The following is a 16,794-nucleotide window of genomic DNA, read 5'->3' as shown; positions in this document are numbered from 1 at the left end:
GATGTACATAGTCAAATCCAATACACTTAAAGATTCATCTCTAGAAAGAATCAAGGGCTGGTGAATATCTTAGGATCAGGCAAACCATACAATCCGTTTCACTTACCTCAACCGCAGCGATATATCAAGCCAATTCCAGTTTAAAGTACTTCTACTAGACCGCACATGGTATAAATTCCCATGGCCTCCGCCCATGGTCATATAGCTAATTGAAATCGTGACTGTCTAGCGCTTGTCATGGTTTTTGCCGAAGAATGCTTCGAGACGATGTCCATTATAGTTGCTCCTAGTTAGAGTGTTTGCATTGTTTGTAACCCAATTTGGGGCCCCACGTGTTTTACTGGGCCGTGCGGAAGTTTAGCCGTTTGACCATTACATAATCTTGACATCAACATCTGAGCAGCACCAAACGACAACCAAGTCACAATACATTAATTAACCTTGTAGCCAACCCTCCAATAATCCAGATCGTGTCCCAAATGGCATTTTTCATTCCTCCCTCTGCCCTAGAGAACCAGGCCTCTAGCGCTCTCCACTCCCCACCCCTCAGAAACAACATCACACCCGGTGACGTAGGAATCCTAAAATCAACTCTCCTACCGTCATTCAGTTTATATTATAGCCTCTCACTCGCAACATACCTCGCAGCCGAAGTAACAGACAGAGTCGAACTCAAAGACTGGCTCTGGCCCTCCGCCCAAGTCCTCAATGCCTGGTGGACCGCCATCGGGCACCCGATTTTAAAACATGACATCTCATTCAGAGAAGCTTGTGAGGCTCTACCATGGTCGGAAAGGGTTCTGCTAAGCTGCGTTACTATCTGGGGCGTGAGACTCTTTGCCCGGATCGCGTGCCGGTCATTGTCCCGCGGGACAGATGATGCACGGTACGACGCAGCCAAAAAAGAGCGGAACTTTTGGAGACTTGGATTCATGAGGGTTTTTTTCCCGGAGGCTGTTGTATTGAGTGTGATCTCTTTGCCGTTCACGGTCCCGTTCACTATGGGTGGAGCTACGCTCCCGATAGGCAATGACGGGGTGAATGTTGTTCGAGCACTTGGTGTTGGGCTTTTTGCTGCTGGGTTTGCGTTGGAGGCTATGGCAGATACGCAGCTTGCACTGCATCGACGAGAACGGACGGATTTGTGTCGACATGGGGTTTGGAGTTTGGTGCGGCATCCGAAGTAAGTTTTCGTGATATATATATCACCCTTTGCGTTCGATGACATGGACTGATGCTTGTCTAGTTACCTTGGAGATACTTTGGTCCATTTCTCCTTTGCCCTACTTAACATGGCTGGTCCATTTAATCCAGTTGTCATACTGGGACCTGTGACGAACTACCTATTCCTTCGACTTGTGGGTGGCGATAAGGAGGCTGAGGCTAGCCAGGAGGAGCGCTACAAGTCTCAGGATTCAGATAAGTATAGGCAGCTGCAACAGTGGCAGAAAGAGAAGAACAGTTTCTGGCCAAATTTGCGGGACTTGGCGAATCCATGGACATTGGCCGTTGTTGGTTGCGGTTTTATTGGCGTGGTGGCCGAGGAATGGTTGAGAGGGGTTTATGATATGTAATGACGACATGCTAGTAAGACATGTGCCTAGATGGCTGGGTTGTGGAGACTAAACATCAGGATTTGATCCACATACCAACATTATTGCTGAATTCCCTATCTATCCATACCAAAATTTGTGGGCAGTGAGATGGTTTTAACTATATTTAGTCATAAACCAGCCCGTTGGGATAGTGGGCTTCCCCTTTTTGGTTGTTGTCTATCCACTTTAGTAAAAGCTGAACGCTAGACCTGCATATTCTCAAACCGTTTCCATGGGACCTGGCCGCTGCATAGGCTGCAATTTTGACATATAAACTCTGTACAATGTACATACTAGGTAAGATTAAGCTTAAGCTTTTGAGAAGGTTTATGTACGATCTCCCGCTGTACAGTCATATTTCATTAGTATTCCAGGGTTTGCACCCCAGTATGTACATGGGAAGGCCCGAGACCCGCTTTTCCCCTGCCAATAGGAAACTTCATACTATACTACGCGCATCATCGCGCACGCGTGCCCTGCGCGGGGTGTAGGAATAGATCGGCGGTGTGAAAGAGCGGTCAATGCCAGAAGTACTAGGGCAAATTCTAATGAATTGCCACTGGAGTCAGGCTTGTTGACAATTTAGTATAGAGAATATGTATATGTTGTACAACAGTAAGATATATTCTAAAGGCTGGGGATAAACACCAATTCGATCAACTTCAAGAGAACTATAGCCGCAACCTTAAGAGCCAATAAAAGTGCAAGGATATATGTACAGTACTTCGTGGTCGTAAAGTTAAATTAGCGGCTGAGATTTATGTACTTCATTTCTTGATGTCAACCCTAATATAAAGCCCTAGAAACACATCAAGATTGAAGCCAAACAGTCTCTTGCTAAATCGAATATCTTCATATTTTTAGACAAATCTACACATGTCCACTATGTGGGTATGTGTCTACCGAAGACAATGCGTTGGCAACGGGGCTCACGTGACCACACCACACGGGCCAACGGCCAGTGTTTATTGTTTACCGCGTTGAGCAAACTGTTATGGTCCGACTATTTATTCACCATCCTTCCCCAACCCTCGATTGAGGTGTCGTTATTTGTTTTCCAAGCTCTGTACATTTTTGAAGCTCTGTACATTTTTGTTTCTTTAGCGCTTTGCATTTTGGTAAGTTCTATCTGTGCTCAGCTCTCAACTGAGGTCTAACTTGGTCGTTGCAGGGATACCAATATTGCCCGAACTTGATACCCTTTTGCAGACCGTCACATGGTCACTGTTTAATGATCTTTATGCGCGATACCCCTTCCGTTACACGCGTTCAGCTAGTGATATTCTCCTACTTCGCCTGTCATAACAAGACGACCCGCCAATGATGGAGGCCCTCTCCCCGCGCACGACGAACCAGATGATCAAGCCGAAGGTGGCGATTGATCGCAAACCGTTCGATAAAAATGCTCCGCCTCCGAGTAACAAGCAGAAGCTTGCAACGTCCAAAAGCTACGCCGATCCGCCACCGTCGATAGTCTCAGAGCCGGAAGATGGCGGTGAGCGATACTCGATAGGCGCATTCTTAGGGAAAGGCGGTTTTGCTGTTTGTTATGAGGGTACATTGGCTCGAAATGGCCGGGTGTATGCCATGAAGGTTGTCAAGTCAGCGATGTCTCAAAAAAAGATGGAGGAGAAGGTACGAGCTTCCGGATACGGACCAAGCATTTGACAGTACCTAAACTTTTGTCGCAGTTTCGAACCGAACTCCAGATTCATTCTAAAATGCGTCATCCTTTTATCGTCCAGTTCTACCGTGCATTCGCTTTCGGATCCAGCACCTATGTCGTCCTGGAGTTATGTCCCAATGGCTCGGTGATGGACATGTTTCGGAAACGACGCTGTTTTAGCTTGCCAGAAGTGCGCCGGTACATGATTCAGCTTTGCGCAGCGGTGAAATACCTACACAAACGCTTTGTCGCTCATCGTGACCTGAAGATGGGAAATCTGTTCCTCGATCACAACATGAACATCAAGGTTGGGGATTTTGGTCTGGCGGCTATGATTATGTCCGACAAGGATGCCAAGCGACGGAACACGCTATGCGGCACACCCAACTATATCGCCCCCGAAGTTTTGGACAAGAGCAAAGGCGGGCATACACAGAAAGTTGATATTTGGTCCGTGGGCGTAATATGGTAAGAACACCGCGATATTTCTACGAAGTCGTTGAACTAATGTTCGCGTTTAGCTTTGCCATGCTCGCCGGATACTTACCCTTTCAATCCAAAACCCAAGATGAAGTTTACAAAAAAGTCCAGAATCTGACTTACGTCTGGCCTAATGAATCAGAGTCCAGCAACTACATCCCCGAGGAAGCAAAAGATCTAGTCAGTCGTTGCTTGAACCTGGTGGACGAGGAGCGACCAGACCCAGACGATATTGTTGAGCACCCATTCTTTAACATGTACGAGGGTTGCATTCCTCGTCAACTAGACCCCTCGTGCCGATTCAACAAGCCAGTATGGCTCAGGGACGCTTCACCTCAAGGCGATTCTGTGGTACATGGGTACGGCTTGGACTCGGATGAGAAGCTCCGCGCGTACGTGTACCAGGTGGACGACCCCGCCCAGCGATATCATTCCTGCAAAGCGGCCTTCTACTCACTCTGCGGCGTGGGACGCAAGCCTGACGGGACCGCTCGGAAATCTGTTGGGAGAAATTGCGCAAAGTCGGCCTTTTCTGAGTGTGATGTGGAGGATTCCAGAGGTCTGCGACCTGTAATACCCTTGTCGCCGGATTATGTTTACCGATGGCCCCAAGACCTGGATGGAGACTGGTGTGTTTTGGAGACGTCCCGAAAGGTAATGCGCCCTGAGGAGTCGACGCTTAAAAGCAGCACTATGTCCAATCGGAGTATTTCTGCTCGTCCCAACCCTATGGCAGCGTCACGGACCAATGCCGCTCTCGTCGCTGCTCAACATCGCCGAATGGAAGGACAAAGCCATGCCGCAACGCTACGACAGCAAGCTCGAGTGCCACCTATCTCTCCTCGGAGGGCACCTGTAGTCCCCGATCCTGCTGTTCTGTCCTCCAGGCCATATCGAGATAGTCCAAAAGCCGAGCCAAAACCTCTGCCCGCTGTGGAAGTGCCAATTGGAGGGCTCGCAGAGCGTCCTATCCGGACACGAAGGATGGCATCCGCAACCCAAGCAGCGACAACGACAGCAACGCTGCGTAGCAAGGACAAGGATATTGCTCCACGATTAGCCAAATCCACAAGCATGCCATCAGGCTTGACTGTAGGCAAAACACGCTCTCAGTCTCGCAGATTGGCAGCTGCTGACCAGGAGTTGATGCAGCCTTCCATTTCAACCAGAGAACGGCAACCAACCGCTAGGCTGGAGGAGCGAAATGTGATCGCCAATCAGAAATCCCTACGGTCTATATCCAAAGCAGATCTGAACACTACTGCTGGACGAGGCGACAGAGGGAGAGCCAGCCCATCTTCACTGGCACAGTCGAAGTTTTCTGAATCTAATGGACATGGTCGATCAAACTCCAATGGTACTGCTCGGTCTGATGGCAAGACGGCTGGCACTAGAGCACGCTCTAGCTTGGGGCTTAGTCCTATATTTCACACAGCAGATGTCTGCAAGCTTCTACCCAGGACTTCGTTGACCGATGTCAACACTGACTTGCGTCTCATGCTGACCAACCTGGTCGACCACGCACCAAGTAGGCGCAGAGGGGGAGCACGAAAACAGCCCCATGCTTATGTCATCAAATGGGTCGACTATACCAATCGTTATGGTATTGGGTATGTTCTAGATGATGGCAGTGTTGGATGTGTTTTCAAGGCAGAAAACGGGCAGCCAGCGACGAGTGTCGTGCTTCGAGATGGCGAGAGACATATCCGCCGTAAAGCGCGTAGCGTCGTGGATGGCAAGCAAAAACCGATTTACTATTCCGAGGCTGATCAGTTAGTTCCTCGCACTGGAAACTCGGTTGAATTCTATGAGAACTGTGATGATGACTTGCTAGGATGCCGCGGCATCCGACGAGCTTTAATATCGCCCTCACTGTTTGATGTCAAAGGCCCGAGAGCAATGAGAGCTCGCTCCAACACAGGAACTGAGATTGAACGAGCCGATGCAGAGAAAATCAAGCGGATGAAACTTGTGGATCAGTTCGGTAAATACATGATCGGAGCCCTTGGTAGACATGGTGACGAGGGGATTATGGATGAAGACCTGCCTCAACACAACAGTGCCCAGTTTGTCAAGTTCTACCAGCGCTTGGGCAATGTCGGTATCTGGGGTTTCGGGGATGGTGCCTTCCAGTTCAACTTCCCCGACCACACAAAGCTAGTGATCTCGCCGGGCCGCACCCGTAGCTCATCCCCCTGGGTCGACTTCTACCATCTCTCGGCCTCCGCCGCTCGATACTTCGCCGCAAAAGGCAAGATGCACCCAGCAGGATTCGACACCCGGGCTGTGGCCTCCGACGAGGCTGCCACGTTCCTCAGCATTGCGGGCGGAGATTCCATCAATTCGACCGAAGACCGCATCCGGGACATCCTCGATGCGAATGCCTTCGTTCAGAAAATCACCTTCATCAAAGATACCCTCAGAGTTTGGATTGAATTCGGGCGACTTGGGGGTCGTGCGCCCTCGGTTGACCCCGCTTCTGCTGATGAATCCGTACCCGACGAAGCGTTCTGGCAAGGAACGCAGGAGCGTTCGCAGCCCAATAGCTCCGGAACGAAGTTTGTCTGGGTGACTGTTGGAGCACCAGATGGCGATGGTCGCTATCGCTCTATGATGATCAAAGATAACCGGGTGACAAAGCCGGCCGGGATGGAATATGACAAAGAAATGCAGATACTCAAAGACCGGCTACGTGCACTTGGTCGTTGATCCAATCTCCTTTCTCCTTCTGCTATTTACCATGGCCACTTTACGATGTCACGACCATTCGTTTTTGTTTCTGTGATGTGATCCTTTATGTTTATTCTTGTGGGATGTGATCACGAATGTTTGAAGTTCAGCTTCCAGGTTGTCGATATCGTTGTATCACAGCGTTTTTTTTTCTTTTTCGGCTACTTGCAGAAATGTACATGTCTCGCACTGTCTCGTGTCACTGCCCCATGTGGCGTCCGTCCTTTCTATTCCGTATGCTTAAACCCGCTTGCTCCTCGGGATCCTGCGTATTGTATAGTTTCTTTATTACAGCTTTCCCACGCTTTTAGCCGTAAAAGAGCCCCGGCAACGTCACATTCGAAAACCGCCCAATACCAGTAATCGAAGATCCCACCGATGTATATATTGTCCATGAATCCCACCTATTGAAAATAGATACACTAGACTACGAGGGAGAGACGAAGGGATCAAGACTTTGATCAAGAGAACCGTCTGTAGCTAAGAATGAACTTCAATTATCAACATCAGTAAATGCCATTACTCTATATATTATAGACCTCCATTAATCATGTCAGACAAGCATCCACTACCACGCCCAAGGTCGGGGCTCCGTGACAATTCTCCGCTCTGCCCGCATCTCCAAGTCCTTCAGACTGTTGATAGACTCATCATCATCATCCTCTTCACGAAGGCGTTGGTTCGACTCCAATGCACGGTCAAGGTCATAATGCTCAGTGAAGAAGCTGATCACCATCGCCGCAGCAGACACCCCACAGCAGACGATCCACACCGTGCGCAAACTGTCCGTATAGGCTTCCTTGAGATTCGCCTTATCAGCGCCATCTGCCATCGCCTTGATGACTTGGACCAAGCCCGCGGCATCCTTGCTGTATGCCTCGGCCATAGGAGCCAAACCAGCATACCTGGAGATGTTAGTGAACATGCGGTTCTGGAAGACAACACCACCGACAGCAACACCGATAGCCTGGCCGAGAGCACGGAAGAAACTAAACATGGCAACCGCAATAGCGAGGTTCTCCGGGTCCGCCGAGGCCTGCACTGCATAACCGAGAGACGGAAAGAGGATGCCCAATCCAAGGCCGGGCACGATGTTGAGGAAGATCCAGCCGACCATACTGGTATCCACCTTGATCAGACACATCAAGCCCAGCCCGACAGTCGAAAAAGCCCATCCGAGCCAGATAGCCCATCTGTAACGGCCCGTTACGGTGATCAGGATGCCGGCTACCATCCCACTCGGAGCCACGGTGAATGTCTCGGGGAATAGAGCAACGCCCGAGATAATGGGGCTGTACTCCTTCACTGCCTCGTAGTACATGGGGAGGTAATAGAGGGCACACCATAGGATGAAGCCCTGCAAAACACTCCCAATGAACGAAGCTACCGCCGTGCGGTTCTGGAATATCACAGGCGGGACGATAGGATCAGAGGCGAAGTAGTACTCGTAGAATCCGAAAACTACCAGCCCTACGCCTCCGACACAAAGCGGTACAAGTGTGTGCCATGAGCTCCAGTCGTATGAAATGCCACCCCAGCTGAGGGGGATCAGGAAGGATGACACGCTTCCGACGAACAAGGTGGTACCGAAATAATCGATGCGACGGAGCTTGTCGATTAATGAACTGGGGGCAAGCTTGAGGTTCAAGAATAGGATGACGAGAATCCCGCCGACTCCGATGAATGGGAAGTTGATATAGAAGATCCATCTCTGTTCGTAGTTAGCATGAATACTTGCGGAGCTTAAATAGATTAGCTCAACTAACCCAAGACACATTTTCCGAGAATCCACCACCGAGGATAGGCCCCGTCACGGATCCGAGACTCCACATTGCACTGAGGATACCGAAGTACTGACCGCGCCATCGCAGAGGGACGAGATCGGTTATGATCACCTCGCTTAGGGATATAAGACCGCCTCCACCAACACCCTGGATGGAACGACCGATCAACATGTAGGTGAAATTGTTGGCGATTGCTGCGATTATAGCGCCGACACAGAAGAATATAAGGGAGATCATGATCATGGGTCGACGGCCGAAGATATTCGAGAAGGAGGCGAAACTCGGTTGGAATACTATGGCAAGGTTAAAGGGTTTGATCGTATCGTAACATAATGCCACATACCTGTTGAGCATAACAGGAACGAAGTTCCACTCCAGAAAGCTTCAATAGCCGTTCCATTGAGTTCTTTTGCAATTTCCTAGCCCGGTAAGTTTCAACATATCAAATCTTTTGTTGACGCACTCACAGGTAAAGCAACCGATAGTGAAGTCCCGTCCAAAGCGGCCATCAAGGTGAGAACAGACAATGTAAAGAAGACTAGTTTTCCTCCCCGACCCAAAGCAAATTTATCCTCGTCGACATTTCTTTTCCGTTTCACGTCTGTAGATGCTCTGCTCATGTTATCGGCATATTCGGACCTTCCGGGTCTATAGAATGGGAAATCCGAGTCCGCCATGGCGATAGATCAACGGCGATGGCAATCTAGCGATCAGATGAATGGAATGTTAATAATAGCATAAGTGGCTACTAGAGAAAAAAAAAGAACCTGAAATGGGGATCTGCATGGTAAATAGATAAACAGTATCGAGTACAACACATGTCCACGCCACGCGGAATTGGCAAAATCCCATATACAATTTAGAACAGGGCGAAATATTGCTCCGTCGTGATCCAGAAATTCCGACTCCGCTGGCTATAACCTGAATCCTCGCGTTATAATCGCGAGATTAGTCTCAAGGGTCTCTAGGATGGCTCTGATTGGGTTGGATATGGCTGGCAGTCATTGGCTGCATCAGCCCAGTTGGCTTGTCAACAGTCGGCGCAATATTTCGCCGTCTCACCAGTCGGGGCCGGGTGAATGCATGAATACCATGATTATGCATCAGTCCTGTCTCCTTCCTCTTTTAGTATTATGCAGCCCGCTGGTCGGGATTATGATTGTCCCAGGCTGAGTTGATGGGATCTCAATCCCGACTATCCCTACACCGGCTGGCTTATTCAAGGCTGAAAACGCTGCTGCGCCTTATTATACGAGACCAGGCTTTAAATACTCGAGGGATCGATTCGAGTCTGGTATTTACACTTGTGTCACTCTAGAAAGCCCAAGCCATAATGCTTGATTGTCGAGGGGTGAAACATGTCTCGATTCTGAAGATCTGGCTCTAGCCAAGTTGAAATGTCCCCGGTCAACATTTAAATAGCTAGGTCTCGCATCAAATCCCCCATTCTATGCTGATCGGGATATAAGACCCAGCAAACTCTCGGGGTCACCCCGCATTCTTTCACTTCAAACCCACCAATTCCAATCAACATGCTCTGAGACAAAGAAGAGACATGTCAAACGACTGCTCTAGGAAGCATTTTGCAGTCGCTCCCACTCGCCACGAACAATCTCCGGTAGTTCATCCACCAGACTAGGCCGCGAAGGGTTCCATCCCAGGATCTTGCGTGCCCGCTGTGAGCGACCACGAGAGTTCATCCCCCAACTAAGAGACTCAAATCCTCCGTACTGCTTAGCGATAACAGGGTCAAGTACCTCGGTCTTTGCCTCTGGCAGGTACCCCAGCTTCGTGGCTGCCTCTGCTGTAGCTTTGGCTAGCTCACCCCAGCAGTGTTCCCCATTCTCAGTAAGGTAGTAGGCCTTAGGACCCCAGAGCCCGTCATCAGTTCGGCCCGCAATCGCCGCGTCAACTAGTAGAGCATAGACGTCACTCAGGTCGTTGACGTGAACGTTGTTCCACAGTGACTGGCCGGCACCGATTATCGGGCCCTTCTTGAGACGGAGCGTCACATTCGCTAATACGTACACCTGGCGCGAACGTTGATTAACCGGACCTCTTCCTTTGCCTGCTGAAAATAAGTAAATGGTTTCTTTCTTTCCGTTGCTGGAAATGCGTACCGTAGATCGTAGGCGGACAAACAAGTGCCGTCTTGAGCACATCGGCATGCTGGGCTGCAGCCTGGAGGACGAGCTGGTCGACATTTCGATGGAATGCGTGATCTGGCAGATTGAGTACTTCATCCACTCCATCCCAGTCATCGTACACGTGCTCGCTTCTATTTCCGTATTCGTTCTTGTCGCTGTCCTCCCAGGACAGGATGCCAGTTCCTCCGGTGTGTAGCAAGTAGCCTGGGTTTTCCTTGCTGTGGCCGGCTACCAGGCCGGCAATAATGGCTTTCGCGGCTCCCACGTGATCTGACGCATCTGCAGTGTCTGTTTTGCAGGGTTAGCAGAATGCGGATAGTATGCTCCTCGCCTCGGTGGCGAGTTGGATACTTACGCAGCACGATGTTCGCGGCGGCACTTTCTTGCTCCAGTAAAGCTGAATCATCCAGGTCTCCGATTACGATTCGGATAAATGGGTACTGGGCCTTCACTTGTTCGGCCTTTTCGGTGGTCCGAACAAGAGCGGAATATGAGAACTCTGGGTGGTTGGCAACAAGTGTGGCTAGAGAGTCACCGCCGATGTAGCCTGTGACACCGGTACTATGGAGTTGTTAGAGCTTAGGTTTTAAATTGAGATAGAGTCTCACATGAATAATTTGGTCATCTTGTATATCCAAGGGGATGAAAGTGGGAAGCTCGGCGTTACAGGTTCACTTGAATACTTTGAATGGAAGACACAAGATACTTGGGGTTAGATAGCCTTGGAAATGACGTTTTATATTGCTTTCCAATCAAAAAAGAACAAGTTTTGATCTCTCCATCTTATACCCCGCAGTCTTGAAGTGGACCCAATATTGGATTTATAAGCGGCTTCTTGGAGCCCTGGAGATGATGATATATGACACCTTTGATATATAATATCATACCGGACCCCTACTCTTTAGCCCGGACCTTGTTTTCTCGTTCAAGGAAATACCACCTTCACTTCATCTCTCGATGTCTTGATGTCCTGATGCCCGCAAGCTCCTCTCTCTATGTCCAACCTCCATTGCTAAGGCATACCTTTGCTCCCCTGCTTGATCTTCCTCACCCTAAGTCGGTAGGTTATTTTTCAAACCAATTGATATTCAAAGCAGCGATAATATCTCTTTTTGGTATTTCAATATGTCTCTCCAACTTTGTGCCCCAGTCCTGAACCTTATTCTATCAACTGCCCGGGTGGTCTAGTGGTATGATTCGCGCTTAGGGTTAACCCAAAGCATTAATGCGCGAGGTCCCCGGTTCGATCCCGGGCTCGGGCCCACTTATCTTTTTTTTCACACTACAAGAGACTTCAAGACATGGCGCAGCGATAAATGATGATTTGCTTTGAAGTCCCGGTTTTTCTACTTCTAGCATGCTAAGCTTCCTGAAATAATATGGTTATATTTGACTATTAGGCGAGCGTATCATCGCCACCTGCGCGTAATCGGGGTACGGCGAGAAGGAATCGACCTCCCGGAACCCATATTTCTGATACAACGGTTTCCCAGCCGGAGACGCGGACAGATAAACCTCCAAGCCTTCAGCATCAGCGCGTGTGAGACCCCATTTAAGGAGTCTCGAGCCCAGTCCCTTGCCCTGGTAGGAAGCGTGAACACCCAACATATCCAGATCTATAACGGTTAGTGGTGTTCTTTCGTATCTGCTCGAGAAATACCAATCCCAAAAGATTTGAAGAAGAAAAAGAAAAACGTACAATAATGAGGCCTCTCCCCCATCCACTTCTCATGTCGCGCCTCCATACCATTGAAAAACCGATCGCATAGTTCCTTATCACTACTAGCAGGCCACACGATCTGTTCCTCATGCCGATTGCGATCTGCAGGCACGGGAAACTTCCATTTCGCGAATGCGACAATCCGATCCCCGCCATCCTCCGACCCCTCCGTCACCTTGAGGAATACATCGCGTGTCTCGCCTTCAATTGAGCGCGTGATGTCGGCGCTAAAAAAGCGTTCGAACCATTCTGTCACGTCCGGCGTGTTGGGGAACATGGTTTTGTCGCAGTCGGTACGGAAGCTGGCGTAGAAGACTTGCGCGAGTTCGGGCGCGTCCTTGGGAGACGCGGGGTGGATTTCCAGAGACATCTTAGGTTGGGTTTGAAAATTGCGTGTGACGATGTAGTGAGATGGGTTATCCAATGGCTTAAGTTGTGTATTGAATTGATTTTTGTATCGGAGTTGAAATTGGAGGTCTTGTGCTATGCCGAGTGGGGTGGAGAAAGCTGAGCTTCTACAGCAACAGTACTCCTTACGGAGTATAGGAATGCAGGTCTATGACCCGCTTCTTTGTAAAAGACAAGGGGCCTGACAGTATATTATTTGAGGCGATTCCGTGCATGTAGTTTTACCGCGGATATTAAGCTTATGATAACCCTTTATTCCTGCGGCTACCTAAAGATGCTCGTTCCATGGGAGTGACGCGTTTGGGCTCCTATGCGCATATAATCCATACCAAGGCTCGTGGAGTATATCTACAATGAAGATCATTCATCGATACATATAAACGTAAGTTATCTTGACCCGTTTGTGTAAGCGAACACTGTCGACTCCGGTTAGTAGACCACTCGTTTCGACGAGAACGGAGGAGGCTGAGGTATTCCTGGTGTAACTAGCACTCAGGCACAAACTCAATTCCAGTAGAAATGATATCAAAGATGTAGTTTTCTGTTGATGGTGTCATTCTTGTTCTAGAAAGCTCCTTCAACTTATTATAAAGCCTCGCACTATACCAATTCGTGCTCTGAGACCATATCTAATCAAAGTGTCGTCATACCACGCCATCTGGCATAAACCACCACCATCTCCCCAAATTCCAATAAGAAACCGCCATCCGATCCGTTTATAAGGAAATGTTAGCCTTGGAGATGCCGAATTGCCCTTTTAAGCCACCGAGGCGGGGAAGATAAGGAAAACATTGCCCGCGCCCTGTGAGAATTCCCATTTAAAGCCCCAAACCTCTTTTTTGGTCACACACTTTGAAAACCATCCGTCGCAATCATGGGCGACGCGCCATTGTCACTGGAGCATGTGCTCGTTATTTTCTACCCGACGATGCCAGAAGAGGTGAAGGAGGTTATCCTACAGAAATTCTCCCATGCTGAGGTCACTATCTACGAGTCTCAGGGAACTCCTGTGCCATCTGGTAAGTGGCTATCATTCTTGAAAATCGAGGTCACAAAAACTAATCTTGCGCAGAGGTATATCAAAAGGCCACCGTCCTTGCGACTTTCAGCGATCTTCCTGATCTCAAGGACTCGAAGAAGTAAGCTCCTACCTCAATCATTCCTACTATGTATTAACCATTACTATAGTCTTAAACTAATCCACACCTTCTCTGCTGGCGTGGATCATATTTTGCAAAACCCAATTCTGCAAGAAACTGATATCCCCATCACTACAAGCTCGGGTATCCATGGTCCTCCGATTGCAGAATGGACTGTGATGAATTGGCTGGTATCATCCCGGAGATACGCCAAGGGCTACGAGGCACAGAAATCCCACGTATGGGATAAGGCCACGTATAGGCCAGGTCTTCATGACCAAGTGGGTAAAAAGGTAGGTATTCTAGGATATGGAAGTATCGGGCGCCAAAGTATGTTTCCCCACATCCACTCGCTGGAAATTCCATCAACAAGATACCAAAGTTAACCACCGACAGTCGCCCGCGTCTCGCAAGCACTGGGCATGACCGTGCACGCTTACACGGCCACCCCACGCCCAACACCCGAATCCCGGCGTGACAACGGCTACATCGTGCCCGGCACGGGCGATCCCGACGGCTCGATCCCGGCATCGTGGCATCACGGCGCAGACCGCGAATCCCTCCGCTCTTTCCTGGCTACCGGGCTCGACCATCTGGTGGTCTCACTTCCTCTGACACCGCAAACAAACCGTCTCCTCGGTGCCGAGGAATTCGCCATTCTCTCGCACCATTCTCAGCACCATTCGAGTAAGCCGTACGTGACTAATATCTCCCGGGGTAGGGTTATCGATCAGAAGGCTTTGGTCGATGCTTTGAATTCGGGGGTTTTGAGTGGTGCTGCGCTTGATGTCACGGATCCGGAACCGCTTCCTAAGGATGATCCGCTCTGGGAGGCTGCCAATGTTCAGATCAGTCCGCATGTCAGCGCTCTTGGGGTGGAGTATTTCCCGCGTTCGCTTGATATCCTTGAGCTAAATCTGGAGCGTATCGCGAGGGGTGAGCCGTTGATTAACTCTTATACGCGGGGCAAGGGGTATTAGGATTACATGTATATATTGATTGCATGAGACTACATAGAACAACGGGTGCAAAACAGAATGCCACGGGTGTTGTTATTATGTTATTAAGTGAAAGGCTAGTCTGCTAGCTATGGTAGGAGACATGTCAGCCCCAAAGAATATTCATCTTTGCGAGTATGTTGTCTTTCTTGATCGGCACGTTGTCCGGGTCGTTGTTGGCCTCGTCTATCGCTTGTTGAACCGGTATCACCCTTAGAGGAATAATCTTTGTGCGGCGGATCAATTTATAGGCCCCGTACGCAAAGAGGACGAGTGGGATGTCCCTAGTGCCAATGTTAGCAGATCGAACTCAATGACACAAGAAGAAAACTCACAGATACGACGAGATGAACGAGGCGGTATCCCAGTTTCCTGTTGTGAAGACTGTGAATCCTCCAGTCAGAAGAATTATGACACATGCGACCAGCGCAAACCAGCTTGAGTATCCTTGATAATGTCAGTATTAGAATCTTAAATCTGAAACCAGAATGAAACATACTGGTAATGCGGTTATGCCACGGCAACTCTGTTGGCGATATGCCCTGTTTATCCATTGCTTGCATCAGACGAATATGGTTGAAAGCAATAGCGATCCACGAGACCAAGGTACCAGCCGCAGTCAAATCAACGAACCACCAAAAGACATTCATAGCATCGTTGGAAACACACATGTAAGCCAGTAAGGAGAAGGCCATCTGCAGCAGCACACACATGTACGGCACTCCCCACTTGGAGGTGCGCAGGAATATCTTCGGAGCATGGCCCTTGATCGCAAGACCGTATAGAGTTCTTGTTCCGGCCAGAATACTCTGGTTCGATGCAGACCACGCAGAGCTCAAGCATACTGCGTTCACAACGGAGGGAATAGCCCTGATACCTGCGTCGCTGGCGGCAATGACAAAGGGACTCGTGGTCGCCGTGCCGGAGTCTGAGCTAATACGGTCGTCGGCGCTAGAGACCAACATGCCCACGATCAAGACTGTGGCGAGGTAGAAGATAGAAACTCGCGCAAACACCCTTTTGCAGGCTTTGGGGATATTCTGTCGCGGATTTTGCGTTTCGGCAGCGGCCATGGCTAATGATTCCACACCGGCGAACGAGTAGACTGCATTGGTCATGACAGCCCAGAACCCGAGGAATTGTCCCCAAGACCCGGTTGCAATGTACTCAACGAACGGGCCGGGGTCTTTCCAGTAGTGGAAGCCGCGTCGGGGCACACCCGGCGCACCGCCGAGATCGATGACAAGACCGAGAATGACCACGAAGACGACCAGCAGGATCTTCAGAATGGCGAAGATAAATTCAATCTCGCCATAGACGCGGATAAACGAGACGGCAACCACCACAGACACCACTATGAGGATAGTCACCCAGACGGCGGCGTTGATATCCGTCCAGTACTGAATAAGAACCACGCTAGCGGAGATCTCACTAGGAACGCTGAGAAAGCATCCATAAACGACATTCCAGCCGATCGCAAACGCCAGCGCGGGATCGACCAAAATCTCTGCATGTCGCACAAAAGAACCGGTGACTGGTAGCAGGGCTGAGACTTCTCCCAGCGCAAATTGGATGCAGCAGACTATCAGGCCGATAAACATGTAGCCTAAAAGGGCACCCAGAGGACCACTGGTGGCGATCGAGCCACCCAGACCGAGAAAGAGACCCGTACCCTATTTAGGTCAGTCACAAAGTTGCAGTCCTTAGAAATGGTCTGCGTACAATTGCGCCCGCAATGGCAATCATCTGAATATGCCTTTGCCCCAGACCCCGGATCAAGCTTTGGCGTTCATTCTGGGTAACGATCTGCCCGTCGTCGGGGATGGCAGCGCTCGAGGGACCTTGTGGGGTGAAGGGTTGGTCTTCCACATCGTGAAAATTGTGCACGACATACTGACTCCCTGTCTTAGAGCTCTTTTCCTCGAATACCCCTGCCATGGCGTCGTTGCAGGAAAGAGAAAGGCGAAAACATTTCCAGGGCCAAGTACTAGATAAAGCAATCACACCATTTTAGTGGTCGATGAGGAGAGGCTAGTTTTTGCTTATCTGCCTAGTTTGGGTTAAATCCGAGCGCTCGCGTAAGGAAATTATATTAAAACGTCGCTTCAGCCGAACCCCCGTGGGGTC

General features: G+C 49.6%; 7 protein-coding genes across 7 annotated transcripts; 3 read left to right on the top strand and 4 right to left on the bottom strand.

Moving 5' to 3' along the window:
* Nucleotides 1–479: 479 nt before the first annotated feature.
* N7518_003723 (DUF1295 domain protein) lies at nucleotides 480–1,574 on the top strand (the record flags this gene model as incomplete). Its single annotated transcript, XM_057184650.1, has 2 exons — nucleotides 480–1,183; nucleotides 1,247–1,574. 2 exons carry the CDS (start codon nucleotides 480–482, stop codon nucleotides 1,572–1,574), a joined length of 1,032 nt encoding a protein of 343 aa, XP_057046100.1.
* A 1,341-nt stretch (nucleotides 1,575–2,915) lies between these two features.
* N7518_003722 (CDC5/polo family serine/threonine-protein kinase) lies at nucleotides 2,916–6,450 on the top strand (the record flags this gene model as incomplete). Its single annotated transcript, XM_057184649.1, has 3 exons — nucleotides 2,916–3,230; nucleotides 3,287–3,729; nucleotides 3,783–6,450. 3 exons carry the CDS (start codon nucleotides 2,916–2,918, stop codon nucleotides 6,448–6,450), a joined length of 3,426 nt encoding a protein of 1,141 aa, XP_057046099.1.
* Nucleotides 6,451–7,039: 589 nt separating this feature from the next.
* On the bottom strand, nucleotides 7,040–8,932 carry N7518_003721 (MDR family MFS transporter; the record flags this gene model as incomplete). Its single annotated transcript, XM_057184648.1, has 4 exons — nucleotides 7,040–8,182; nucleotides 8,238–8,548; nucleotides 8,599–8,674; nucleotides 8,723–8,932. The coding sequence occupies 4 exons, from the start codon at nucleotides 8,930–8,932 to the stop codon at nucleotides 7,040–7,042; spliced, it is 1,740 nt and encodes a 579-aa protein (XP_057046098.1).
* Nucleotides 8,933–9,826: 894 nt separating this feature from the next.
* N7518_003720 (uncharacterized protein) lies at nucleotides 9,827–11,027 on the bottom strand (the record flags this gene model as incomplete). Its single annotated transcript, XM_057184647.1, has 4 exons — nucleotides 9,827–10,323; nucleotides 10,376–10,690; nucleotides 10,758–10,963; nucleotides 11,011–11,027. The coding sequence occupies 4 exons, from the start codon at nucleotides 11,025–11,027 to the stop codon at nucleotides 9,827–9,829; spliced, it is 1,035 nt and encodes a 344-aa protein (XP_057046097.1).
* A 758-nt stretch (nucleotides 11,028–11,785) lies between these two features.
* N7518_003719 (uncharacterized protein) lies at nucleotides 11,786–12,492 on the bottom strand (the record flags this gene model as incomplete). Its single annotated transcript, XM_057184646.1, has 2 exons — nucleotides 11,786–12,018; nucleotides 12,102–12,492. The coding sequence occupies 2 exons, from the start codon at nucleotides 12,490–12,492 to the stop codon at nucleotides 11,786–11,788; spliced, it is 624 nt and encodes a 207-aa protein (XP_057046096.1).
* Nucleotides 12,493–13,404: 912 nt separating this feature from the next.
* N7518_003718 (D-isomer specific 2-hydroxyacid dehydrogenase family protein) lies at nucleotides 13,405–14,649 on the top strand (the record flags this gene model as incomplete). The annotated part of the gene is made up of 4 exons (XM_057184645.1): nucleotides 13,405–13,549; nucleotides 13,603–13,669; nucleotides 13,719–13,999; nucleotides 14,066–14,649. 4 exons carry the CDS (start codon nucleotides 13,405–13,407, stop codon nucleotides 14,647–14,649), a joined length of 1,077 nt encoding a protein of 358 aa, XP_057046095.1.
* Nucleotides 14,650–14,773: 124 nt separating this feature from the next.
* N7518_003717 (aromatic amino acid and leucine permease) lies at nucleotides 14,774–16,605 on the bottom strand (the record flags this gene model as incomplete). Its single annotated transcript, XM_057184644.1, has 4 exons — nucleotides 14,774–14,951; nucleotides 15,003–15,114; nucleotides 15,167–16,340; nucleotides 16,390–16,605. 4 exons carry the CDS (start codon nucleotides 16,603–16,605, stop codon nucleotides 14,774–14,776), a joined length of 1,680 nt encoding a protein of 559 aa, XP_057046094.1.
* Nucleotides 16,606–16,794: the final 189 nt, after the last annotated feature.

The sequence above is a fragment of the Penicillium psychrosexuale genome (assembly GCF_028828465.1).
Source record: "Penicillium psychrosexuale strain IBT 29551 chromosome Unknown utg000002l, whole genome shotgun sequence".
Classification (NCBI taxonomy): domain Eukaryota; kingdom Fungi; phylum Ascomycota; class Eurotiomycetes; order Eurotiales; family Aspergillaceae; genus Penicillium; species Penicillium psychrosexuale.
This window is presented reverse-complemented; position numbering and strand designations above follow the sequence as displayed.